The following is a 27,490-nucleotide window of genomic DNA, read 5'->3' as shown; positions in this document are numbered from 1 at the left end:
CTGGATGCCCTGGGACCCCTTACCATGATTTTAGACACGGCAGAGGATGCCAAAACCACAAGCGCCCTTATATCTCCAGAGGCCCTGTCAGGTTGGGCACAACGTGCCGTGGTTTTCCTCGGAAATGCGAATTGTGCGCTCTCAACAGAGCGGAGGAGGTCCTTCTTAATCAAAGTTGACCCGAAGCTAGGGGACCTGGCCGATTCTGAGGCAAGGGCGCTGACCCAAGGAGGTCTATTCGGAGAGCCCTTTATCAAAGAGCTTGGAAAATTCATGAACACCTTCACGCCGCTTGACAAAACTCACACCTCTATCAAAAATGTTTTCAGCTCCCAGGTTTTCTGTGGGGCCAGTCAAGGTAGGGTCGCTCGACTGGCCAGGCTCCCCAAAACCCCAGGGGGCAAGGCTCCAGGCAAGGGCAATACCAAAACCAACCTAGGTACAATAATTTCTACCCTTTCCGCGGACGCAGATCCGGAGGTCGTGGCTTCAGAGGAGGGGACAACTCCTCTATCGCCGGTAAGTGTCTCTTCAGAGTCTCTGGTGTGTGTGGACGGCCGTCTGGCCGGATTTCGGAGTGTGTGGAGAACAGTCACGTCCGATGCTTGGGTGTTGCAGACGGTCCAGGGTTTTTAAATAGAGTTTTGCGGCGACCCCAAGCAATCGGCGCCACCCAGACCTATCCAATTTTCCGGCCAGGAAGCGGCCTTAATAGACACAGAAGTTTCCGCACTTTTGGAGAAAGAGGCCATATGTCACACCGTCTTGCATCCACAAGGTTTTCTAAGCAACATGTTTGTAGTGAACAAGACGGATGGGGGGCAGCGACCGGTGTTAAACCTACGAGAATTCAACGAGTGGCCCGTTTATCGCCACTTCAAAATGGAGGGAATTCACCTCTTAAGGGATGCTTTGCAGCATGCGGATTGGATGGTCCGCTTAGATTTAAAAGATGCCTTCTTGGCCATCCCTATTTTTCCACCTCACAGGAAGTTCTTTCAGTTTCTCTTGAGGCAACAGGTGTACCAGTTCACGACTCTTCCTTTCGGTCTCTCCTTCGCTCCTTGGTGCTTCACGATGGTGCTCAGACCTGTCGTGGAGTACCTGCGGGCACGAGGAATGCGTCTTATTGTATACCTGGACGACTTGCTTCTGTTGGCCCAGGATCCTCTCTTGCTCCGACATCAGTGGGACCAAGCAGTCGCTCTTTTAGAAAGTTTCGAGTTTGTGATAAACACCAAAAAGTCACTGTTGGTTCCAGCGCAGAAGGTCACGTTCTTGGGGTTCGTGATAGACTCTGTCGAAGCGACCCTCAGCCTCCCGGTGAGAAAGCTGGCCAAGATCCGGCACAAGTTGCGATGGACACTGATCAAACAGACGGTTCCCCTTCGACAGATTGCCCGCGTGGTGGGGCTCCTGTCGGCATACATCTAAGCGATTTTCCCGGGACCGCAGCCTTGCTGCGCCTCAAAGCAAAACATTTGCAAAAAGAGTTTTCTTACTCCCATCTGGTTTCCCTGTCCGAGGAGGCACAGGAAGAGTTTCGTTGGTGGTTCTCTCACATGGAAGCCTGGAATGGGAGACCGATTTTTGGCTCGGCCCCAGATCTGGTTATCAAGTCAGACGCCAGCAGGTCCGGTTGGGGCGCCAGGTGTGGAGATTTCTCCACAGGATGATCCTGGTCTCCGCAGGAGCAAACGTTGCACATCAACTGTCTGGAGCTCCTGGCAGGTTCCTTCAAGGTGAGGTGCTGGACCAAGGATCGAGTTCAGTCGTGTGTCCTGTTAAAAATGGACAATATATCGGCGATTCAGTATATCAATCACCTGGGGGGCACACGTTCGAAGGTGCTGTCAGACCTAGCAACTACACTCTGGTCGTTCTGCCTGGACTATCACATTTCGGTGAAGGCAGAATATCTCCCGGGACGGGTGAATCAAGTAGCGGATTGGCATTACCGCCACTTCCGAGGCTCCAGTCTATGGAAACTACACCCGGACGTTTTTTCTCTGATACAGGGCCTTGGGGGTCCTTTTTCAGAGGATCTTTTCGCCTCCAGACTGGATCATCAGGTGCCTCGGTTTTTCAGTTGGAGGCCAGATCCAGTGGCGGTAACCATGGATGCCTTCCTGCAGGATTGGAAGCAGGAACAAGCCTATGCGTTTCCGCCCTTCGCAATGATTCTCGATGGGTTTTGGCCCAGATCAGACGTCAGAAGGCGAATGTGGTTCTCATCATGCCCATTTGGAGGTCACAAGTATGGTTTCCAGTTCTTCTGGAACTTTCCTGGGATTTTCCAATCTGATCCATTTTCCAGAGCTGCTTCTCAGTCGAGATCAGGTTCCCCATCAAATGTTGCTCAGTGGAGCCCTACGGCTCATGGTGTGGAGGATTACAGGAGTAGATGGACTGTCCCTGGCCTTTCGGACTTCGCTAAAGGCCTCTGGTCAAAGGCCTGGGCGGATAGTACCACCAAGCGATATTGATCTGCCTGGCGGCGATGGTGTCGTTGGTGTGTGCGACGGGATTGTGATACCGTGGGGGCAGACTTAGTCCACATTCTGAATTTCCTAGTGAGTCTGGCCCAGCAGGGTTTAGCCTACTGGTCAGTGAATAGCTTTCGCATCACCATTTCGGAGGGACATGTGCCAATACAGGGCAATCCTGTGGGTGAACACCCTTTTGTTTGCCGTCTCTTGTGGGGACTCCGTTTGTCGCTTCCTCTTGAGCCACGTTACTCGGAATTGTGGGATGTGAATAGAGTGCTCAATTTGTTTTTGTCATGGCAATCTAATGAGTACCTGTCGAGAAAAGAACTGTCTGCGAAATTGGCAATGCTTCTTTGCCTGATCTCCTGCAGAAGAGTTTCTGATGTACGTGCCCTGGATATCATGGGCAGAATAATTTTCTTTCTCAGGCGTGTCTTTTACTATCAGGCGTCGGACTAAGTGTCACACTAGAATAATAGAATACCCCGCATTTCCAGATTCCCCTAAATTGTGTGTGGCTCGCTGCTTGAGAGCTTATGAGGAAATGTCTCTGGAATTAAGGCCTCCGGGGGAGAGACAACTTTTGATGGCTCTCAGAAAGCCACACAAAGCAGTTCCATCTCCGACGATCGCACGGTGGGTGCGATGGGTCATGCATGAAGCGGGCATTAGCCTGCGACAATTCGGAGCCCATTCAGCTAGGGGAGCGATGGCCTCCAAGGCTTTCATGCTGGGAGCGAGGTTAGAGGACATAATGAACGCTGCGGACTGGTCCTTAGATTCCACCTTTAAAAGGTTTTATTTCAAGCCTATCACTGACATGGCTCATTTGGTGGTAAGTAAGCTTTGAACTATCATAATGCGAAGCCTCCGGTCCTGACATAGAATAAGAAATTTCCTAGCTATCGTAACGGAAAGTTTAAATTCTATTAAGGACTCGGAGGCGAGGATTATCCTGCCCGTTGATGGGTGTCCAGATCACCCGCCCGTTAGGAGTAAGTACCTTTTCTTTTACAAGTGTTCCGGTAAATGACTTTCGAACTGTGATCTGTTTTCTTATCTCCTTCTATGAATCACTGTTTTGAATGCATGCTTTTTCAGTGCTGTTGTTAATTAATATGAAGCTAAGACTTGCTCTTTGGCCACTGGTGGTTTGCTAGCCCTGATATTGTCCTTTTGCTTCCAGGAGGGGATTCCGGGAAACAGGAAGGCTAATACGAGAAGAATGGCTTGATTAGCGCTACGAAAGAGGAAGGGCAGTGGCTTGAAGAGGGACTATATGAGGAGCCCAGAGTCGTGATTGGTTTATGGACTTAGGGATATGTTGTCCCTCGTTTGTTTCTTTTGACCACTTTTTCCCGAGGTTGTTTGGGAAATGTGGTCTCGTTATCAAGTTTTAAAATGGCTGCTATCAGAATAAAGCATAGAAAGAATAAGCATAATCCTCGCCTCTGAGTCCTTAATAGAATTAAAATTTTCCGTTATGGTCGCAACATACGACTTTGTGGCTGAGATATATAGATGACCTCCTTGTGCTGTGGCAGGGCACAGAGGGGGATGCCAAACAATTTGTGAGGGAGCTAAATGAGAATAAATTTAACCTTAGATTTCCTGTTGCTATCAGTTCTACTTCAGTGGACTTTCTGGATGTCAATATTTCAATTTGCACAAATTGTTTGGAAACCACGATATTCAGAAAGCCTACTGAAGGACACACTATTCTCCATAAACAAGTTTCCATCCTGCACCCCTCATCAGAAGCATCCCCTTTGGGGAACTGTACAGAGCCAAAAGAACTTATAGTAGTCAAGAGTATTTTGCTAAAATTGAAAATGAGATGCTGGAGAGATTTAAACAAAGGGGATATTCTAACCGCATTCTAGATGCTGCCTGTAAAAGAGCCAGAGAAGTGGATAGGGAAAAAGCATGATTCGATCCTTCCAGGACTAGCATAAAAAGAAGGTTTATCACTACATACAACCAGGAACACCAGAGGGTGCGACAGGCTATGTCCAAACACTGGCATCTTTTGAAGGAAGATGCCATTATTGACTCATTGGTTCCTAGACGTCCTATGATTAGTTTATACTACACGTCATTATTTATTGCACCTAAATGATGGTGCACATTGTCGTAATCAAGGCTGCCGCAAGCAGTTGAAATGCGTTGACAGTTTGTCACTCGAAGTGCTTTTAATAAAGCTTTTTGTTGATTCACTCACCGAGGAGTTCGTCCGTATATATATATTTATATTTACAGAAAAAAACATAGGTTTCAGGGGTGTTATAGTTAGCTGGCCATTTCACTTGTACAAAACCATAGAAATTCCTCTGTTATAGTTAGTTCTGCTAACTATAACTCGCGCGCCCGCAATGCACTGCTGATGTCACATATTGCATCACTCATGATATGGTCAGTGACATCACTGATGACATCTCAAATTACATCACTAATGACATCACTGATGACATCATCCAGTGAATGTGGTTTAGTTTGAAATTTAAATATGTATTATATATATACACCAATCTGTATTGAAGATTGAGTGGATATAGAACTGTCTGGATGGAGGATTTAGTAGCTGTTTGACTGTCTGTTTAAGTGAGTAATTAAAAGTGTCTCAATTACAAACGGGCTACCTCTCTCACCTACCGGAAACTAATTAACAACCTGCCTGATCCCACCAAGAGACTTCGGGAAAAATGGGCCCGGGAGGTGGGAGATCTGGACAATACTGAGAGGCAGGAGGCACTGGCTTCACCAAGGGAGGTGGGAATATCTTCAAATCTCAGGCTGGTGCAGCTTAAAATACTGCACCGAACCTACTACACGAGGCTCACTCTATACAAAATAGGTGCAGCATTGAACCCGTATTGTCTAAGGCGCTGTGAGGAGGAGGGCACATTTTACCATACCCTGTGGCAAGGCCCAAAGGTCACAAATTACTGGGTTAAGGTGATGAGAACAATATCGCAGGCGGAGGAAGAATCACTAATACCTGAGCCCAGGAGATGTTTATTAAATATTTGGGAGCCGAATGATCTTACTCGTACAGTGCAGAATTGAGCCACATTGGGGATAATGTTTGCTAAACGTAATATTGCACAAAAATGGGGCTCAGACTTACCAACACTCAAAGCATGGTGCAAAGATATGGACTCAGCCATGGTGGCCGAGAAAACTGTATATGTCAGTCGTGGCTGTCCGCGAAAGTGGAACAATGTATGGGGAAACTGGAATAAATTCAGGGGATATATACGTGCACCGCCAAGGGTAATGGAGGAGGAGGGCATTGATGATGATGGTACAGAAATTGGAATGGTGAACTGAACTAAGGGGTGTCGACAATGACTATGATAGGAGGTTTGATCAAGAGCCAATGCTTCCGGAATGTCAAATGCGGAAATGTAACAAATGTGTAAGATGTTTCTATGACGTGTGTCTTGATTTTAAGCAATATAATAAAAAGAATTAAAAAAAAAAAAGTGTCTCACTTAATACATGGATTAGTAACTAAACTATGTGAATGTGTGCATCACTGTCTCTGTTGTATAAAATGTTGCATCAGTTGGTCACTAACTACATGAGTGTGTATATTAGTTATTGATTAGTTGGGTGAGTATTTGTATGGGACACAGTTTGTGTGTGGTTGGATGGGGTGTGTGTAACTCTATGCATAGATGTGTGAATAGTTGATTGACTAGGTGTATAGGTTTAAGAGTGCATGTGGAAACAGTTGTTTGGGTGAATGAGTGTATTTATTTGTGTGTTGGTGAGCGAATATATGTTTTAGTTGTACATCTTCAACAAGGTAAAAAAATAAAAGGCACTGTATGTGAGAGTTGGTGTATATAAATAAGTATGTGTAAGAGTCAGTGATTGTGAGAGTAACTATATGAATGAGTGTATAATTGTAATGGTGATTTTTTCACATATTAACTATGAGTTAGTATGTGTTTGAATAAATGAGGTGTTGTTGGATAATTGTGTAAGTGAGTAAATGTAAGTGTGATTAATTTTTTTTTATGAGTGAGTAGATGACTACATAACCGACTAAGATGACTGCTGATGTGTCAATATGTATATATGTGTATAAGTGCATTTGATAGTGTTCTATTAATCAGTGACTGCATGTATAAATGATTCTGTTGTTGAATGAGTAGTTGTGTGTGTAGACTTAGGAATCAGTGAGTGGGTATGTAGTAACTGGTATTGGTGTGTCAATGGTTTCAAATATGGTACTCTGTATTTTACAGTGAGTGATGAAAGGTTATACTAGTGTATGATGAGGTGTAGCTGATTGTCACATGGATGATGTCATCAGTGATGTCATTTGAGATGTCATCAGTGATGTCACTGACCATGTCATGAATGATGCAATATGTGAAATCATCAGCAGTGCATTGCAGGCGCGCGAGTTATAGTTAGCAGAACTAACTATAACGGAGGAATTTCTATGGTTTTGTACGAGTGAAATGGCCAGCTAACCATAACACCCCTGAAACCTATGTTTTTTTCTGTGAATTTTTAAGGTTTTTTAAATGCTAATTTCTAACTATAACGTCTCTGAAAAATATGTTTTTTTCAGTGAATTTCAAAGCTTTTTTAAATGCTAATTTCTAACTATAACGTCTGAAACCTATGTTTTTTTTCAGTGAATTTCAACGGTTTTTTAAATGCTCATTTTTAAGTGCGATAGTAGTTATACCTATTTTTTTGTACTGATTTTCTACAGTTTTTTAACTGTTTATTTATAAAATATTTTATTCATTAAATAACATTATATATTTTTCTGAAAATTGCACCAAAAAAAATAAAACTGAAATATTGATTAATTTTCTTTTTTTCATTTTTTATTTTAATACATTTATATTATTTTTTATTTTTTTAAATTCCAAAAATACTCACTCAAAGCGTACACATCACAGTGGGTGCGCGCATTCTAGCCGCCATTTTAGAAAAGTCATGAAGGATCCGGGTATGGTGTGCGATTGTTTCGTGTTCTTCAGTTACATCATATACATTTAATATTACGTGATGTGCGCGATTGGTATGCGACCAGGCCGAGACTCCTGCTCCCGGGCATTCCCGACACATGCGCATTACGGTAGAAGATGCTTGCGCAGTTGCGGGTCCCGTGTGACGTCATATACGTGCTGGGCGCGCTGGGTGCGCGACTCCCGCAAAAAAAAATTATGTTCCAAAATGATATGTATGTGTCTTTAATATACATATTAGGGCAAGAGATTATCTAAGATATTCATAAAAATTATATATTTGTGCCTATAATAAACTTATACTATTTTTAAATATATTTTCGCAAAGTCGGGTGCGTGCATCGTGAGTGCAGAGAACCAGGTCAGCAGAGCTACTGTAGAGCCAGAGAAACCAGGTCAGCAGAGCCGTTGTAGAGCCAGAGAACCAGGTCAGCAGAGCTGCTCTAGAGCCTAAGAAGCAGGTCAGCAGAGCTGCTCTAGAAACAGAGACCCAGGTCAGCAGAGCTGCTCTAGAGCCAGAGACCCAGGTCAGCAGAGCTGCTCTAGAGGCCGGGAACCAGGTCAACAGAGCTGCTCTAGAGCCAGAGAAACCAGGTCAGCAGAGCTGCTTTAGAGGGTGAGAACCAGGTCAGCGGAGCTGCTTTAGAGCCAGAGAACCAGGTCAGCAGAGCTGCTTTAGAGCTGCTTTAGAGCCAGAGAACCAGGTCAGCAGAGCTCTTTCGAGGGAGAGAACTAGGTCAGCAGAGCTGCTTTAGAGCCAGAGAACCAGGTCAGCAGAGCTGCTCTAGAGCCAGAGAACCAGGTCAGCAGAGCTGCTCTAGAGCCAGAGAACCAGGTCAGCAGAGCTGCTCTAGAGCCAGAGAACCAGGTCAGCAGAGCTGCTTTAGAGCCAGAGAACCAGGTCAGCAGAGCTGCTCTAGAGGGAGAAAACCAGGTCAGCAGAGCTGCTCTAGAGGGAGAGAACCAGGTCAGCAGAACTGCTCTAGAGCCAGCGAACCATGTCAGCAGAACTGCTTTAGAGCCATAGACCCGGGTCCGCAGAGCAGCTTTAGAGCCAGAGAACCAGGTCAGCAGAGCTGTTGTAGAGCCAGAGAACCAGGTCAGCAGAGCTTCTCTGTAGCCTAAGAACTAGGTCAGCAGAGCTGCTCTAGAGCCAGAGAACCAGGTCAGCAGACCTGCTGTAGAGCCAGAGAAACCAGATCAGCAGAGCTGCTTTAGAGAGAGAGAACCAGGTCAGCAGAGCTGCTTTAGAGCCAGAGAACCAGGTCAGCAGAGCTGCTCTAGCTGACACTGATTGACTGACACTGATTGACTGACACTGATTGACTGACACTGACTGACTGACACTGACTCACTGACACTGACTCACTGACAGTGACTGACACTGACTGACTGACACTGACTGACACGGACTGACTACTCTCTACTATACTACTCACTCTCTACTACTCTCTACTACTCACTCTCTACTACTCACTCTCTACTACTCTACTACTCTTTCTCTACTACTCTACTACTCTCTCGCTACTACTCGCTCTCTACTACTCAACTACTCTCTATTACTCTCTCTACCACTCACTCTCTACTACTCACTCTCTACTACTCTATACCACTCACCCTCTACTACTCTTTCTCTACTACTCTCTACTACTCGCTACTACTCACTCGCTACTACTCACTCGCTACTACTCAACTACTCTCTATTACTCTCTCTACCACTCACTCTCTACTACTCTACTACTCTCTCTCTCTCTCTCTACTACTCACTCTACTACTCTCTACTACTTTCTCTACTACTCTCGCTACTACTCTCTCTCTCTACTACTCACTCTCTACTACTCTCTACTGCTCACTCTCCACTACTCACTCTCTACTACTCACTCTTACTCTCTACTTCTCACTCTCTACTACTCTTTACTACACACTCTCTACTACTTGCTCTCTACTACTCTAGTACTCACTCTACTACTCACTCTCTACTACTCTCTAGTACTCACTCTACTACTCACTCTCTACTACTCACTCTCTACTATTCACTTCTACTCTCTCTATGGTACTCACTCTTTACTACTCACTCTTTACTACTCACTCTCTACTACTCACTCTCTACTACTCTCTACTACTCACTCTCTACTACTCAATCTCTACTACTCAATCTCTACTACTCACTCTCTACTACTCACTCTCTACTACTCACTCTGTTACTCTCTCTACTACTCACTCTCTATTACTCATGCTCTACTCTCTACCTCTCTACCTCTCTCTCTACTACTCTCTACCTCTCCACCTCTACCTCTCTCTACACGCACACATATGCACATATATATATATATATATATACACATTTATATATGTATGTGTATATATATACATACATACATATAAAAACATACATATAATCTGCATATCTATATAAAAACAAATATAAATGCATGCATACATATATGCATGCATATGCATGTTATGTACATAAAAGTTTGAAAAACACTAATAAAAGCAAAGTTAAAAAGCCACCTAATTACAAACAGAATTGCTTTAACTTAAACGAGGGCGAGATCTATTGCATTTTCAATGCTTGTTTACTTTGCTTCCATCAAGAAGGCATTCCGATGTGTCACACATTTGCCATAAATTCTGAATGGTAGCACTAGTTGCTCATTAGATCACTGTAGTAAATCTACTGCTCACCAGGGAAGTCTGCTGCTGGTATTCAAAGTGCATGTTTCAATCTGCATGTCAGATTATTTTAATGAAATAGAAGAGGATTTGAAAAGTCACTCAAAATGTGCCCTAATTTTTCTTTCTGCAGCACTAATCATACTGTCTATGGCAAAATTAACCCCCTCATGTTGTTCCTTTTTAAATTAAATGTTTTAAGAGTTACCACTTTATTCCAATCAAGATGGCTTCAGGTGTGCCATACGTTTGTCATAAGTAGGACTGTTAGCGCTCTAGTTGTTCTTTGGAACACTCTGGGAAGCTGCAGTAGAACACAAAGGAATCAACTGACAGTCTCTGCCCTTGTTAGATGTACATGTTTTACTGAGAATGTCAAGACTTCATTCTCACATCACTGAGAAAGATAATGTGAATTTACAGAAAATATGCTCTCAGTTTAGCTTATGGATCACCTTCCAAACCTCTGTGGGAAAAGGATGAGAAAATAGTTTTCTTTCAAACATGATTCATGATATCCCAGCAGAAGGCTTTTTCACATGGTAAAATCACATTAGAACATACCACAATTCCTAAAATGAGTATGGTACCATCAACAAATGATTTATAATGTAACTAAAGTCTTAAAACCTTCTATTAACTGCAATGCTTTTTAATGAGGTGCTATCATGTATATTGGTACCAAGATGGCTGCCAACACTTCTTGGATGATGTGCTGACAGCCAATCAGATCTCACGATGAGATGTGTGGTTAGGCTCCGCCCAGATATATATGTGATTTTACTTTTGATTTTCTCAGGAACTACTGAACGGATTTACACCATTTAAGCAAAAGGCACGACTCTGAACCAAGGTCTACCTTTTTGCCAAATTTGGTGTAATTCCGTTCAGCAGTTTGGGCTGTAGCTGCGGCTAAAGATCCTATGGGAAATTGCATGGAGAAAACACGTTTTGGGACCCCCCCCCTTTTTTCTCGGCCCCCGCTACACGAATCATCCCGAGACTTTTAGGATAGGAGCGGACCGGAGCTGGTTTTGAAAATGTCAAGAAGATTCGTCAATCGGTGCCAAAGTTATTGGGAATAGAATGTTACGGATTTCCTATGGAAAATAGATCCCAACTATAACTACCTACTGGCGATCGCCAGTAGGAGATATATATATATATATATATATATATATATACATACACATTGCGTTCCAAATTCATGGCGGCCATGTTTAAATATCGAAACACCACTTGCAATGGGATTCATTGTTTTATAGAACTAGACCTTTAGCTATAGGCCCGTTACATAAATGACATTTTTATTGTTTGGAAGGGCTCCAAAGTGGAAATTGAGGGGTACATCAATGCACTAAATATTAATGATTACAATCTACACTTCTCTAGTAATATACATTCCACAGAGGTAGCATTTCTGGATTTTTTGGTGTATGTTAATGGTAACCAGCTCACGCCAAAATTATATCGGAAGCCGACGGCAGGAAATGCCATGCTCCATTACAGCAGTCAACACCCTAGATTCTTGGTTAATAGTATCCCTTATGGGGAGCTACTCTGCATGAAACGAAACAGTACCACTCAAGAGCATTATGAAGAAGCCAGAGATGCGGCACTTAATCGCTTCAATTTAAGGGGTTGCCCCCAAAAGACACTAAGGATCACCACAAACAGAGCAGATCAGAGAATCTGGGAGGAACTTCTGAATACAAAAGTGGAGAAGAAACAAGGGGGAATATGTAGATTAATTTTGATTTATTCATGATGTAGGAGAGATTAGGAAGATACTGAATAAACATTGGGGTATCTTGCAAACGGATGGCATAATTGGTAAAACGGTTGCCCAACATCCTAATATTACCTATAGGAAGAATACATCATTAAAAGATTTGTAGTACATAGCCATTTCTCAAAGAAAGGCAGAAACCCAACTCAACTGAAGGGCTTTTACCATTGTTTGAACTATGAGCCTGTAAGAAAAGCACCAAGGTCAAAGACTATGTGGTTCCGGGCAGTGACTCTAAAATAGTTATAATGACATTTTTAAACTGCAATTCAGATTTTGTGGTTTATTGCCTGGTGGGTCCGTGTAACCTCATATGTGGGTAGCAAGGTACACCAGGCAAAGAAGAGAGTCCTAGAACATATGTGGGCGATAACAAATGGGGACAAAAACGACCCAGTCACCAGAAATTTTGCAGCACAGCACCATGGAGATAGTAAATTGTTGCGTTTCTTCTGCTTAGATCAAGTGGTGGCAAAAGAGAGAGAGGAGATAGGGTAAGGACCCTACGACAATTGGAGTCCAAGTACATTATTGAAATGAGAACAAGAGCACCGTATGGTCTCAACAGCGAAGAGGAGCTATGGGTCTATGTTGGGAAGAGTGGAATGAATAAAAATATATAGGGAGGGGAATTTAATTCCATCCCTTGATAGGTATTTGTAAGAATTTGACATAAAAAAGCCTTTCCTCCGATTTTAATTTGACGGACAGGTGAAATGGAGGAGGTGAATGGGCAGAGAAGGGATGCATGAAATTGAAACAGCATAGGAAGATTAGAGGAGCCCACTAGAAGATACAAAAGTGGATTGCCCATACAGGGCATGATTAATACCAGGAAAGGAAGTAGGAGCAGTCAAGCACCATGGTTGATAAGATTCACTTTCAGGATGTCGAGAAGGGATGCCTTAGAAGTGGGTAACAAACATGAGACAAAACCATGGCGAAGGCTGACGTGGGAGGTCACCAGTCGTCATGGTTTAAGCAGTAAACATGGCCGAGATGACACAAAGGCCCATATAGGGCGGAATGTAGAATCATAAATGTGAAAGGCCAAGGGATTAATGAAATGTTATAATGTTTATATTATGAAATCTTTTGATCATGTCAATCTTACCATGAGTGCTGGGCATGTATATTTTTATATTTTGAATATGGCTGCTATGATTCTATTATGGAATAATGTACATGATGAGTAAAAGGCCAATTTGGGCGGAATGTAGGTTCTTAGAGACATGGATGATGCTATTATACAAATGATAGGAACTGATATTTATTTATTCATTCATTTGCACCCAATGAAATCCTAGTTGCTAATGAATCCCATCGCAAGTGCCGTTTCGATATTTAAACATGGCCGTCATGAATTTGGAACGCAATGGTTACTTACAGTCCGTTTTTGATGTCGATGTATATAAAGTTTTTTTAAATGGTGACGCACCGACATTGACAAAGGCCGGTATGACCGAATCGCGTTTGTCAGCTATGATGGTCTTTGCAGAATAAAACCTTTAAAATCAACGTACGAGTGCGCTGCATACTTTGCGAACGCAGAGTTTTTCTGGGAAGAAGTGTAGCGGTTCGTCACCACTTGCAGCGGCACCCGCCCTAAAGTGAGCGCCAGTTTGTGACGAGTATGTTGTAGCAGATATATATATTTATTTATTTTATCCACTGATATCAAGCGACTGACAAATAAACACTGGGGTGTTTTAAGAGGTGACACAGTGTTAAAAACCATTGTGGGGCCACACACACACAAGCATCCCTTAGGGAAGATGGATATTATAAACAACGAATAGGAGATGGTCCCTAATTTATTAAAAGGCATTATGGATTATACTCACCTATCTGATTAAGAGGATAGCTCTAATTGCCCATTGCAGACAGCGAAGGGAGGGTCAATGAGGGCACAAACATTACGCTAGTAGCACAACCCACTCTTAAAATAGAAGGGGTAGGGGCAGCGGGACACAGCCGAAATGATTGTCCACGGAGACTTATCTCTTGGAATATCGCGGGTATTAGACCCAGACTATCAGATGAGGTTTGGCTACAATATATGAAGAAATTCGATGTCATTGGTATTCAGGAAACATGGGGTAGGGAGGAAGTCATTATTGATGGTTTCCGCTAATTTAGTGTCCAGGCAACTCCATTTATTTCAGGGAGAGCGAAAGGAGGATTGCCGACACTAATTTCTGTTAAATATGGAGCAGTAAAGATTGCTAATATAGCTGACTCCCACTGGTATCAGATTATCATGATCAGGAATTTGATTGATGCCTCAACATTATTGTTTAACCTGTACTATAATATTTTTGACCATAACAACTGTGCGATTATTAATACCCTCAAACAGGAAATCGATAAGGCTGTGATTGAAAATTTCCCTCTATGCATAATATGGGTGGGAGATTTCAATTGTACTTTGTGCCAGCATACTTCACAAACGGTATGTGGGCTTCTAGATACTGAAAACAAACCACTTGCCCATTTCAAACACTCTTTATATGGCGAAGCGTTAAATGCCATTATTGTTGTAAACGAACTAGGTTTAGTTGATACTCTTGTTGGTAAGCCACATATATAGTACCCCACATTTATGGGAGGGGGTAGGGCGAGTACCATCGATTTCATGCTAATATCCAGAAAATTTAAGCATCTGGTAGACAGTTTTGTGGTAGAACCTAATCCTGTTAGTGACCACAATCCCCTTATTGCCAGCTTGCATGTAATGGCTTCTAAGGGTGATAGTGATGGGATTCTTTTAATATATAATCAAAATCAGGGGGTGAGACTAAAATGGAGGAAAATACATGCACCTAGATTTGAGAGGGAGATTGCCACATCATACCTCAGTCAATTTCTGATATGCTTATCTGATGACTCTTCTGCGGAGGAGGTTATAGAGTGTTTTGAAAAAATGTGTAAAGATGTGGCAAATAATCTAACAAAAACAGTAAAAAGAAAGGCTCCACAAGAAACTAGATGGTTTAATGCAGGGTTCTCTAGAGCAAAAAAGATCTTGAAGAGGCCCTGCATATAGCCCCCCGTGATAGGCACTAATTAGGATAGCGAGACAAACCTATAAAAACGTAATTAGACATAGAAAGGATGAACTTAGAAAACTTGCTTGGGAAGATCTTGAGAGAGCTAGTGCCCTCAATGATTCCAAGGGTTTTTGGGAAGTTATAAATCGCCCCCTCTTCACTAATGATGTAAGGAGCATTGAATCAACAATTACTGGCGAAGCTTGGGAGTCACATTTCTCAAATATATTTAACCCAAAAGGCCTACTACCACATGATCAAAGAGATAAAATAGTAATCAACTTGGAAACTGCGAACCAACTTAGCTTATCTATTTCTCTTGGTGAGGTCGAAGAGGCTCTGACAAAGGGCATCCCCTCAAAGGCACCAGGTCCAGATGGGTTGCCGCTTGATTTGTTCAAACGTAATTTACAACTATGGACACCATTGTTGGTAAATGTTTTTAAATCAGTAATAGTGGGCCATATCCCTAGTTCGTGGAAAGAGGCAGTGGTGGTACCAATATACAAGAAGGGTAGCAGGCATGACCCTGTGTGCTAATGGCCCATTTCCTTAATTGATGCTACATGCAAGGTCCTGGGTAGGGTAATCCTGGCTCGTCTGGAATCATGGGCTGATGATACCGGTCTAATGTCCGCTACCCAATACGGTTTTAGGAAGGGAAGGGGGACAAGCAAACAGTGTCTAAATCTCTCTTTAGTCATGGGTAAGTACATGCAGGCTAGGGGGGTTCGATCCACCTGGCCTCCATGGACTTATCTAGCGCATTTGACACAGTGAGTCGGGGAAAGTTATGGACAGTTATGGAGAAAATGGGCTTTGAGGAAGCTCTTATTACCCTGTTACGCAGGCTGCATGCGTCAGCCACTGTCTCTATCCGCTACGGCACAGGAGAGAAGACTAGGCCCATTGTCTCAACAGAGGGCGTTCGACAGGGCTGCATCCTGGCTCCTTTTTTATTTCTTTTATACACAAATGGGGTGGAGACATTTTTATTAGACCAGCACCTGGATTATCCCAGTATAGGAGGGCAGCTGGTCCCCTTAATGTCATATGCCAATGACACAGTTTTGATGTCCCTAACGGCCAATAGCCTTCAAAAAAAGTTGATTGCTTTCACTAAGTTTATGATGGGTTTGGATTTGAAAGTAAATTTTAGCAAATCATTTGTCATGGTATGTGGCCCCAAGCAGACTAAAACGCGAATATTTGTGGTAAATGAAAAGATCATTGACAAGGTACCCAATTTTACATACCTGGGTAATGTTTTTAATAACAAATTAAATTGGGACCATTTGATTGTAACCAGGGTACAACACACAAGTAGAATTATAGAGGGGCTGTTTCGTTTTGCGTCCAAATTGGGACATAAGCCAGTGGCAGAATTGCTGACTTTATATAAATCAAAGTGTCTCTCGGTAGCAACATATGGAGCAGGAGTATGGGGTCACCAAAAAAGCACCCAGATACAAACTTTAGAAAATAAATTCTTGAAAAGATGATTGCTGATTCCAACTAGCTCTTCTACAAAATAATTTCACTCTGAAATGGGCTTAGACAATGTCAGAGATAAAATAAATATTGCCCCATTGATCTTATGGGGAAAGGTATGGACATCGGAAGAGTTACTATATTCAAAAGCAATCATTAGAGAATGTATGAATTTGGATAAGGCCTGGTCTATTCCCTAGCTTTGTTATGTCAAGAATACTTTTTATAGAATCGGCTTGGGTCACTACTATGATAACCCGGATGGTATACAACCTAATATGAAATCCATTATAAAAAATGCTTATTATAATGAAATAACCATTTTTGACCGGGAAAACGATGTTTTTATTGATGGGTTGCTACTTCATCAGCAATTTTATTTGTCCTTTACTATACAAACTCAAGCTCGCTCCCTTTTGACTAGGTTTCGTCTCTCTACTTTGCACTTTCTTGTGGCTTTTCCTAAACAGGTGAGTTGGTGTGAGAGGCTGACTCCCTGTCCTTGTAATAACCAGGCCCAACAAAGTACTATGCATCTTATGCTATTTTGCACACTTTACAAAGATATTAGGGTACTTTTTCTTAAGCCCCTTTTAAAGGAAATTCGCCCCTGTTCTTATCAAGAAGGTTTTAATTATTTACGCTCTTTGTCTAATATTGTAATTTGTAGTGCTGTGCTCAACTTCATTAGAATGGCAATGTCAATTAGGAAAAGGTATGAATTGTTACCGGAGAATTAACTTTTGGAATGTTGCATTTCATCAAAAATTTTGGTTTTAAAATTGAGAATTTTGATATGAACTCACCCCAACTTTTGTATAGAAGATTTTTAAAATGTTCTATCAAATTGTTTTATGTATGTATGGACCTCTTTTATGATTCAATTGAATCGAATAAAGTTATTTGAACGAACTTACAAGTACGCTGCATACTTTGCGAACGCAGAGTTTTTCTGGGAAGACGTGTAGCGGTTCGTCACAGCTTGCGGCAGCACCCGCCCTATAGTGAGCGCCGGTTTGTGACGAGTATGTTGTAGCAGATATATATATATATTTATTTTATCCACTGATATCAAGCGACAGACGAATAAACACTGGGGTGTTTTAAGAGGTGACACAGCGTTAAAAACCATTGTGGGGCCACACACACAAGCATCCCTTACAAAAAGGTAAAATCACTGCCTAGCTTAAAAATACAAAAGGTTTTTACAAATGTGGTGATGTAAGGCCTGCTTACACAGAAATAACCATAAGTATTATCTGTTGCCCAATGGAAAAGAAAAAATGATTACACAAGTGATCACCTATACTATGGACTATTATGTCTATATTTTGGAATGTCCATGCAAACTATAATACTTTGGAAGTATAACTTTCACACTCTATAACAGAATATTAGAATATGTTTGTGCCATTAAGAACCATGAAGTCACATAGCCTGTTGCTAGACATTTCCAACTAAATCATGGAAGTAACCCAGCTCACCTCCGATTTTTGGACATTGACATGCCAACAAGTGGAGCAGATCGAGAAGTCGTTGATTTGGATACAAAAGTTCTGCGTGAATTTAATATGGATGAGGAACTTGCCGTGCATATTTCATCAGCAATTTTTCCGCTTTTCTTTGAAACCATGAACGATCACAAGATATTTTGAATTCACCTATGAGCTTTATGATTATTTGATTTTTTGACTAATTAATCATGGGTTTCATGCATAAATGCAAAAGAATTGATTGTTCTTGAGGATTCCGTCCCTCGTAGAATGCAAATAATGGAATTTAATATTTATTATACGCTCACTGGGGCACAATGTCTATGAAGGTGATCACAGACATACATTGCTCAATCGGGCAAAATTCTTTGTTACATACGATTATAAAATTTGAATATATATGCCATATGGCGCATTTAGGATTTTGAATGGAGCGTGATTATTCCATAGGGGTTCCTTAAGGACTATGGAATGATGTATTGCACTAGTATATACATGAGGATGTATTTCTGGCCTATAATAAGGTTTTGATATGCTGAAAACAAACGTATAATTGAAGGATGAAATTATATTCATACTGCAGATCATTTTGATTGTGATTTGTCAATTATCTTTGTGAAATCACAAATGTATCATTGAAAAAATAGCACATATCAATGAAATTGTATTAAGAGACGCAATCAATGTATTGTTTGGTTCATTACTGACAGTCTGTTATCTATGTCTTTTAAGTTGGTGATTGGTTTGTTCTATTTATTTTCTATGGTGGATTGGACCTGCATTTGAGAAAGGCTGTAAAGCCGAAATGCGTTGTCGTGAAATAAAAAAAAACAATCCGCTGTGGAGTAGTGACTTGGATTATTGATTTTTGAAGTAAATGTGTTATATATTACAACACTATTAATATGATAGCTGTGAACATATATATGTTCACAGCTATCACATTAATAGTGTTGTAACATACAACACATTAGTAGTGCTAATGAGAATGTGATACAGGTCATGAGCATTGGATTTAGTGTGAGAAAGGTAAACCAGACCGCAAGGACTATGTCTCAGACTCTATTCAGTGACATTTTCTACTTTAGAGACATATAGCGAACTCATTTGCATTCGATTACTCCCATCTGCAGGTAATGATTAAGAAACATCGCAGTCTGTTTTCAAAATGCATTGTCTCCATTAGCAGCGACGTAGGATCAATAATCATTTCTGATTGGCAAAATAGGTTCAGTATACAACCCCTAACAAGCAGATGACTGCAGTTAGGCCATGGCATACTACACACCTCTGACAACCAAAAATGGTGGAGATCCTTTATACTTTCCAGATAGGCAACAAAAATGATTTTCACCTAATTAATTCCTGTGCTTTTAATCTGGTGACGACAGCAAAAACTCCAGGATCAGTTTTTAAGAGCTGCAAAACAGGCTGTACACAGCCTTGTGCACTCTTCAGTCACCTTACCCGTGAGTCTCCCAGACCAAATACATTGTGAGTAAACCAATGCAATAAGTGCTGATATTCAAACCTGAGTGCCCAAGTAAGGGAACAGAGATTATTATTATTATTTTATTTTTTTTAATTCAGACAAACACACATTTTTGTGCAAAGAGAAGCTTAAAAGGCACCATCTAAACCTTTATAGTGGCCTTTAAACTAGATTGGAGTATGTTCCAGGTCACTTGAACAAAATCTAAAAGACCTAAAATCCTGACATGCGTTAAACACAGTCACTGTTTTGCTAGACTTTTAAATTTAAGACCGGTGTGGCCGGAGGGGAAAGACTTTAAAGACAGCATTTAAGTAGTGAGCTTTTCAGAAGAAAACCTGCCAGCTCTTAGCATGACCTCAGTTATTCATGTAAGAGTAAAATATGAACATGAATGTCCAAACATGAGACTATTATGGTCAGGCCCCATATGATCTTCCTCAAGTTTCATCTTCTCAGATAATGATCATTTGGTGAAACTTCTCTGCCAGTTTTACGATGGTCACTCAACTTCTTTATAGGTGCCCTCTATATGATTGTTCCTTCATACTAAACATGGTAGACTCAGTCTCCCTACTCAAATCTCTTAGGTCTTGGAGATTTCACCATCTGTTCAAACTCCTCTGTCTTCAAGGGGCCAAAGGGGTCATTACTAACATTGGAACGTCTGGTTCAAAGTCTATAGTTAAGGATATAGTCTAGAAAACTTGTCACATTTGAATCTTGTATTTAATACTTCATAGGTAAAAATCAGTTGATCCTCAGATTGCTATTGTCTGATCCGATTATTATGCCATACCATTTTCTTTTCTTAAACCAAAAACTGCAAGAGCCTACATCAAAAAAATTGCTTAAAGATTAGCAATAGACCCAGACAAAAACCCAGCTTTAGTCCTTCCGCAGGAGTAAGACTTTAAAAACAGAATTTAAGTAGTGAGCTTTTCAGCAGAAATTCTGCCAGCTCATAGCATGACTTCAGTAATTCATGTAGGAAATAAAAGATAAACACAGATGTCCAAACATGAGACAACTATGGTCAGGCACACATGATCTTCCTTGAGTTCCATCTTCTCAGACAAGATCATTTTGTGACCTTTCTCTGTCAGTTTTACCATTGTCTTTCAGCTACCTTATAGGTGCCCCCCACATGACTGTTCCTTCACAGTGAACACAATACAATTGAACTCCCAGCTTAAATGTTCTAGGTCCTGGATAGTTCACCACCTGGTCAAACACCCCTGTATTCCAGTACAAAGCAAATGGCTATGGCTTCAGTGATAAAGATAGTCAGGTTTAGATCTTGCGTTTTATACTTCAGATGTAAAATCAATTGATCCTAAAATTGCTTTTGTCTGATCAGATTACTTTGGCGTACCTTTTTCTCTTGTATTCACACAAGGGGATAGAAGAGATTTTAGGACCTTCGTGGGCCACCTCCCCACTTATTAATCATATCACAAACAAGGCCACGGGTCCAGGGAGAACGGGTGGGCAAACAAATGGTTAGGTGTACATTTATGCACAAAGAGGAGTTTCCTTTTCAGGACGGTTCCCCTCACACACCGGAGGTGTCATGCTTCATCATAGGGGTGCCTCCTCGTGTGGAAAACCTAGTCTCCACGCGGGCTACAACCCCCTCGCTACGAGGGAGGAGCTCAGGGATGTTTTTTTGGAAGGGGCGTGTATACTAAAACCCTATGTGAGCCTGGTGTGGTGCAAAAAGTGCAGTGTTGGAATGTGAGTGATTAAAACTGGCTACAGGGTTAGCTATGCAGCAAATGTATTCAGCTACCCGGTGTCAGGATTAAAAACAAAATCAAATAGTTGGTAACGCAGGTGCCATCATTAGAGGCATCTGTGTTAGTGCAAGACCAACATGTTTCGGCCAAGGGACCTAAACTTGTGTTGTGGCCTTCTTCAGGGTCAATAGTATAGCTACTGTAATGAATAAGTGTATTTGAGCGTGAAAAAAACACAATTGCGGAATATAGAACACAAATGTATAATACCGAACCAGTAATTCGACTGGTAAGTATGTTCACCGCACAACCAATTTTGGTTTATAAAGTTCTCCACATCTGTCCCGGCATAATAGACATATGGTACATGCACCAAAACCACCAGTTGTGGGGTCCAGTGCCCAGGTCGCACATGTCCAGGGACCAAAAACTGAAAGACCCTGCACCAAAAAATGGTCAAAGATTAGCAATCAACTTAGAAAAAAGGAAGCGCTAGAAACCTTCATTCTCTATTTCTATCTGCTTGCACCTAAACCTAGCTATGGTAACACACTCAATAATATACTTAAGGCTCAATGGATCAAATAACAAAAAATTACACAGCCAGTTCACTGTTGACCTCAACATATGGCTGGGTCTAAACTGGGGTGGCATGGTGTCTAAACTGGGGTGGCATGGTGAGCACAAGAACGATGGATTTAACCAAGATCTCTTGACTGGGGAGAATGTTAAAATCATTCAGCATTCCATCCATCATTTGTTGCAGTTACACTTTTCGCCCTGAGTGGGATGGAAATGTCCAAACGTGGGTCCCCTGCTCAATGTGCCACTAGATTCAAGCTATCCTGGCTGATGAGGGGTGATGCCCCGAAACCAGTCCCAGGATGCTTGTTTACGGTCTAAGGAGGACCTGGCGTGGCAGGTCAGTCTGGACTGTTCCCATGAGGTACAAGGTCAAAACTGATTTGCATAAGGCTGGGTCTACAGTGGGGTGGCATGGTAAGCAAAAGAACAATGGGTTTAACCCAGATCTATTGACTGGGGGAGAATTTTGATTTGGTCTGCATTCTGTCATCATCTGTGTGTCTTTTGCTTTCTTGCCCTAAGTGCAACAGGTATGCCCAGACGTGAATCCCAGGCTCACTGTGCCACTGGATTTGAGCTAGCCTGGCTGATGAGGGGTGATGCCCCGAAACCGGTCCCAGGATGCTTGTTTCTGATCGAGGGAGGACCTGGCTTGGCAGGTCGGTCTGGATTGTTCCCATAAGGCCCCATAAGGCACAGGGTCAAGACTGATTTGCATATGGCTGGGTCTAAACTGGAGTGGCATGGTGAGCAAAAGAACAATGGATTTAACCCAGAGCTATTGAACAGGGGAGAATATTTGATTTTCTCTGTATTCCATCCATCATCTGTGTGTCTTTTGCTTTCTCACCATAAGTGCGCCGGGCATGCCCAGACGTGGGTTCCAGGCTCACTGTGCCACTGGATACAAGCTAGCCTGGCTGATGAGGGGTGATGCCACGAAACGGGTCCCAGGATGCTTTTTTCCGGTCCATGGAGGACCTGGCTTGGCAGGTCCGTCTGGACTGTTCCCATAATGCACAGGGTCAAGACTGATTTGCATATGGCTGGGTCTAAACTGGGGTGGAATGGTGAGCAAAAGAACATTGATTTAACCCAGATCTACTGACTGGGGGAGAATGTTCGATTTGCTCTGCATTCCGTCCATCATCTGTGTGTCTTTTGCTTGCTCGCCCTAAGTGCCCGGCGCACTCGTGGGTCCTGAGGTCACTGTGCCACTGGATTCAAGCTAGCCTGGCTGATATGGGGTGATACCCTGAAACCAGTCCCTCGAGGCTTGTTTCCAGTCCAGGGAGGACCTGGCTTGGCAGGTCGGTCTGGATTGTTCCCATATGGCACTGGGTCAAGACTGATTTGCATATGGCTGGGTCTAAAATGGAGTGGCATTTTGAGCAAAAGAACAATGGATTTAAGCCAGATCTATTGACTGGGGGAGAATGTTTGATTTGCTCTACATTCCGTCCATCATCTGTGTGTCTTTAACTTAGGTTACCTAGGCACATATGATATTCACTGTATGGGAGAGCATTACGAAATGGCAATCTAATCTACATAAAAGCAGAGGAGAAATGTGGCAATTATGTAATAAGTCAAGCTGGAGAAGGAAGAGCAACAGCAGTTCAATACACTATGAAAAGGAAGAGTGCACCACCTGAGTGCTCGAAACATTACAAATCAGCATGTCACCAAACCCAGTCTAATAATTTGAGTAAACGAATTTGAAATTTATAGAGGGCATGGCTACCCAACCAGATTTTCCCAACACCAGATTTTCCCACCACTAAAGGACAGAAGATCAGTGGTGACTTATCTCAAAAGCCTTTGATAAATTACGTTAATACCCTAATTGTGAAAAAAACAAGTTTTGAGAAGTTTGTGGAAGCCAATCTCTGTGGTGGAGGCCTGCAGCTGGTCAGGGGGGTGGAAAATTCCACAATTTCGTAGCCAAATGAATGAATGAATGAATGAATGAATGAACATGCACTTTTCTTGGCTCGTTTAACTCTCAGAAACTGGGTCAAGTGCCAATTTGAAGAACATAGACATTTCACAAGACAATATTGAGGGATCAGGTGGCAAAAATAGTCTGAGGCAATACCCTTCAAAGCTCTATAGACAAAGTAGAGGGTCTTGAACCAAATACATTTGTCCAGAGGAAACCAGTGAAGGTCCCCAAGTAGACTCGTACTATGGGAATATTTGGGCAAATGCCACAGAAGGTAGGCCTCCCATTTTGAATGGTCTGAAGATGTTGAACATAGCCTTTATTTACTCTTAATTATAACACATTTCCATAGTCCAGAAGGGAGATAATAGCCTGAATAACTGTTTCCTCTATCTTAATTGGCAGAGAGCCGAACATTTTCCTGAAGTAGCTGAGAATACCAAAACAAGAAGCTGTCACCTTATTAAACTGCTGGTTAAAGTGAAGGTAGTTTTCCAGCAAATGCCCAGGTTTTTCACTATGAATGTTGGCGCAGGGACCAGATCTAAATCTGCTGGCCACCATTACGATCCCCATAAAGTGGGATAATTACTTACCACCATAATTTTTGTTTTAATGCCTTACATTTTTAGGCACTTAGGAGAAAATGTACAAACCCCCATCGCCACCACAACGTCACTTTTACCGATGTTGTGGTGGCGATAGGGGCTTAGCCTTATTTACAAGGCAGCTTTAAGCCACTTAACATGCTAAGGCCCCCTTTCACGCTATGGTTAGAGTGAAAGGGGTGGGCAGTGGGTGTTGCAGTAGGTATTCCTCCGCAACACTTATTGTTTTTGACGCTGCCCCCTAAGTACAAGGGTGGCATACATAGGAGGCAGCGCCAAAATTAAGACCAGGGAAAACCTAGTCTTAAATTGGCGAAACGAGGAGAAATGCATTATTTCTCTTCGTTATTGCTTTTTCCACTTGTGCTGCCTCGTGCAGCACACATGGAAAAAGCTAAATGCCATGGATTGTTTATGTACAGGAAGGACCCTCTTCTTTTACATAAACAATCTTTAAAAAAAGTGCAATTGTGTGACTTTCATGTGTGCTCTATTAAGCAGCGCACATGAAAGTGACAAATTGGTATTTCACGATCGTTTATGTGCAGCAAGGGACACCTTCCTACACATAAACAATTCTCCCCTGCACGCAGACACCCTTGCACTATGGTGAAAGGGTGCCTGCGTTGGCGCTATACTGCTAAGTGTAGCGCCACTGCAGGGGGAACGCAAGGCTGCGCCATATCATTGTAAATATGGTGCAGCCTTGCATTTCAGAATTGGCGGAGAGGGGCGTTAAGCCAGGAAGGCTAACGCCTTTCTCCGCCACTACCTTGTACATATCCCCCTTAATGTCCATCCATTTGGCCACTGATTAAAGACACTACTTGAATTTGGATCAGCCATTATTCCCATCAGACGACAATCTAACGTTAATCTGTGTATTGTCCGTATAGGAGATTATAGAGAAGCCAAAAGCTGCCACTATATCTGCTAAAGGGCGCATATAGACATTGAAAATTGGGGGGGGGGGGGTTCAGAAGAAGAACTCTGTGCCAACCCATATCGAATTCCACTCACTGATGAGGTAGAAGCTTTGGATAGTGCCTGAAAAGCTCTACCGCTCAGAACCTAGCCAACCAGTTCAAAGCTATGCATGAGATCCGACACTCCTGTCTCCCAAGTGGTACCTGATGGCACACAGTATAGAAGTCCTACTAAGATCCTGTCAAATAAGGGCCACGGTGCATCCTGCAATAAGGGTAACTTGAAGCTCATCCATCACTATCAGAAACGCAGGCTCCGTACTGAGGCTAGGGCAAAAACCTAATTGAGAGGGCCGAAAAATATTAATTACCACTTCATATCTCTACTTTTTGTTTTACAGCGAAAATTCTGGAAAAACATTAATTTCCTACTTTCGAAATGACCTAGAGCAACGATTTCCAACAGATTTCTTGACCTTCCCTCCAGCTTCATGCTGTTTACACAATCTTGAGACAGCCGATTTGCTGCGAACCTTGGGGAACCGATGTGCACCAGGAAAGAAATGGGAGCATCATGTCCCAGAAAGATGTTGAACATATGTGCACCACAATGGAAGGGATGGCAAGTGTGCGCCTGAAAGATAACGGGGAAGTGTACTGTGGGTCAAAGAGAATGAGACAAGTGGGCACCAGGAAGTAAATGGGCCAAGTGTGCAATGGGATTTAAGAGAGCGTAAGCATCCCCCAGGAAAATCGGCCGTGTGTACACGGAGGAAAGGAAGTGAGCAATCTAGACAGACGTGAATCAATAACAAAGTAACAAGTTCGAAAGGGAAAATGCTTGTACCGTGAAGGGGGTGGGGCATCGATGTATTAGGAATGAAGGGTGGGCAAGAGTACGTAAGGTAAACCCAGGTGCGTAGAATAGAGGGGGCCAGGTGTGTATGGCAGAAAAAGGGAGGAGCGCGAAGGAAATGTGAACTACAAAAAATTAACAAATACGCACGTAGAAAGGAAAAGGGGTAATTGCGTATCATGAAGGTGTGGGTGCAGGTGTGTACTTCCAAGAAGAGATTGAGAAAGTGTGCAGATGGTAGGTAATGTGCACCAGGAAGTAAATCATTAGGTCAGGTGTGAGGCACAAGGAGTCCGTGTATACAGTGAAGGATATAGTATTGTGCCCCAGAAAGAGCCCATGCCTTCGCTCAGACACACACGATGGTTCACTTATGATGGTTCCAATACCTTCAGGTCGAGTTCGCGCAATACAAATCTGCAACAAAATAAAATGTTCTACTGCAATATAGACAGTCGCAGCCGGTCCCGCGGAAGCCTCTCTCGCCCTCCCAACTAACCTGGTAGTTCAGCAACTCGCCCACATCCATGATTTGCTCCGAAATAGAGCGGTTGGGGCTCGGAATATTCTTTACCCAGTTAAGTGAAGCAGAAGCCCCGGGAATTCAGTTTCATACACAGGCTGCCACACTGCCGTAAAACGAGGCAGCGAGGGCGCGATTTACGGGCGAAATGCGTCAGGCACGACAACAATCCAGAGCAACTCTGTCGTGAAGCACGCAGAATTCGGTAATATAGTAGGCGATATGGAGTACACGCGCGATGTACTTATCGGAAGAAACCGAAACCAGAAGAAAAGATCAAACTAGAATGTGGTGAACGTTGGGTTGGACTTTGTTGAGCTCCTTATCCTCTTGACTATTAACATAGCTGCCAACTCACACCGCCCCAATCTGTGTCATACGATTCTGGGTCCCTTCACACGGTCACCCAGTGAGGGTCCGAAATCACACGGTGTCAGGGAAAACAAGATGAGATCACTGTACACAGTTGATATTCTTTTTAGCACCTGTTAGTTACACAAGGACACACATTAATGTTTTTTGGTAGGCATGGGGAAATTAAGTGATTTCCCCCAATCACAGGAAGCCAAACCGAAGCAACTCCATGGAAGGCAGCTTTGGCCGTAAGGCTACAACCTCAGCTCGTTTTTTGCAGCGTGTATGCAGCTGATGCCCGTAAAAAAGGTGCGAGAACACCCCCAGGGCTTCAGCGTTAGCCTCAATGACCCTATACATTTATCTGTCTGGGAGAGGGGGGGGGGGCTTGGTGAGGGGCAGAGTGCCTCCTAGGTAGCTTTCGGCATGAGGCCCCACCCCCTTCAAGCCCCCCCCCCCCTTTTATTACATGGTGGC

General features: G+C 42.7%; 1 protein-coding gene across 1 annotated transcript in view; it reads right to left on the bottom strand.

Moving 5' to 3' along the window:
- Window positions 1-26,871, bottom strand: part of CTNNBL1 (catenin beta like 1) — a 460,868-nt gene extending 433,997 nt beyond the window's left edge. The window contains exon 1 of the mRNA XM_085619195.1: window positions 26,636-26,871. Within this exon, the coding sequence (XP_085475321.1) occupies window positions 26,636-26,665 (30 nt within the window). The 5' untranslated portion in view covers window positions 26,666-26,871. The remainder of the gene's footprint in view (window positions 1-26,635) is intronic.
- Window positions 26,872-27,490: the final 619 nt, after the last annotated feature.

The sequence above is a fragment of the Triturus cristatus genome, chromosome 7 (assembly GCF_964204655.1).
Source record: "Triturus cristatus chromosome 7, aTriCri1.1, whole genome shotgun sequence".
Taxonomy (NCBI): domain Eukaryota; kingdom Metazoa; phylum Chordata; class Amphibia; order Caudata; family Salamandridae; genus Triturus; species Triturus cristatus.
The sequence above is the reverse complement of the archived record's forward strand: the minus strand, read 5'-3'. Positions and strand labels throughout refer to the sequence as shown.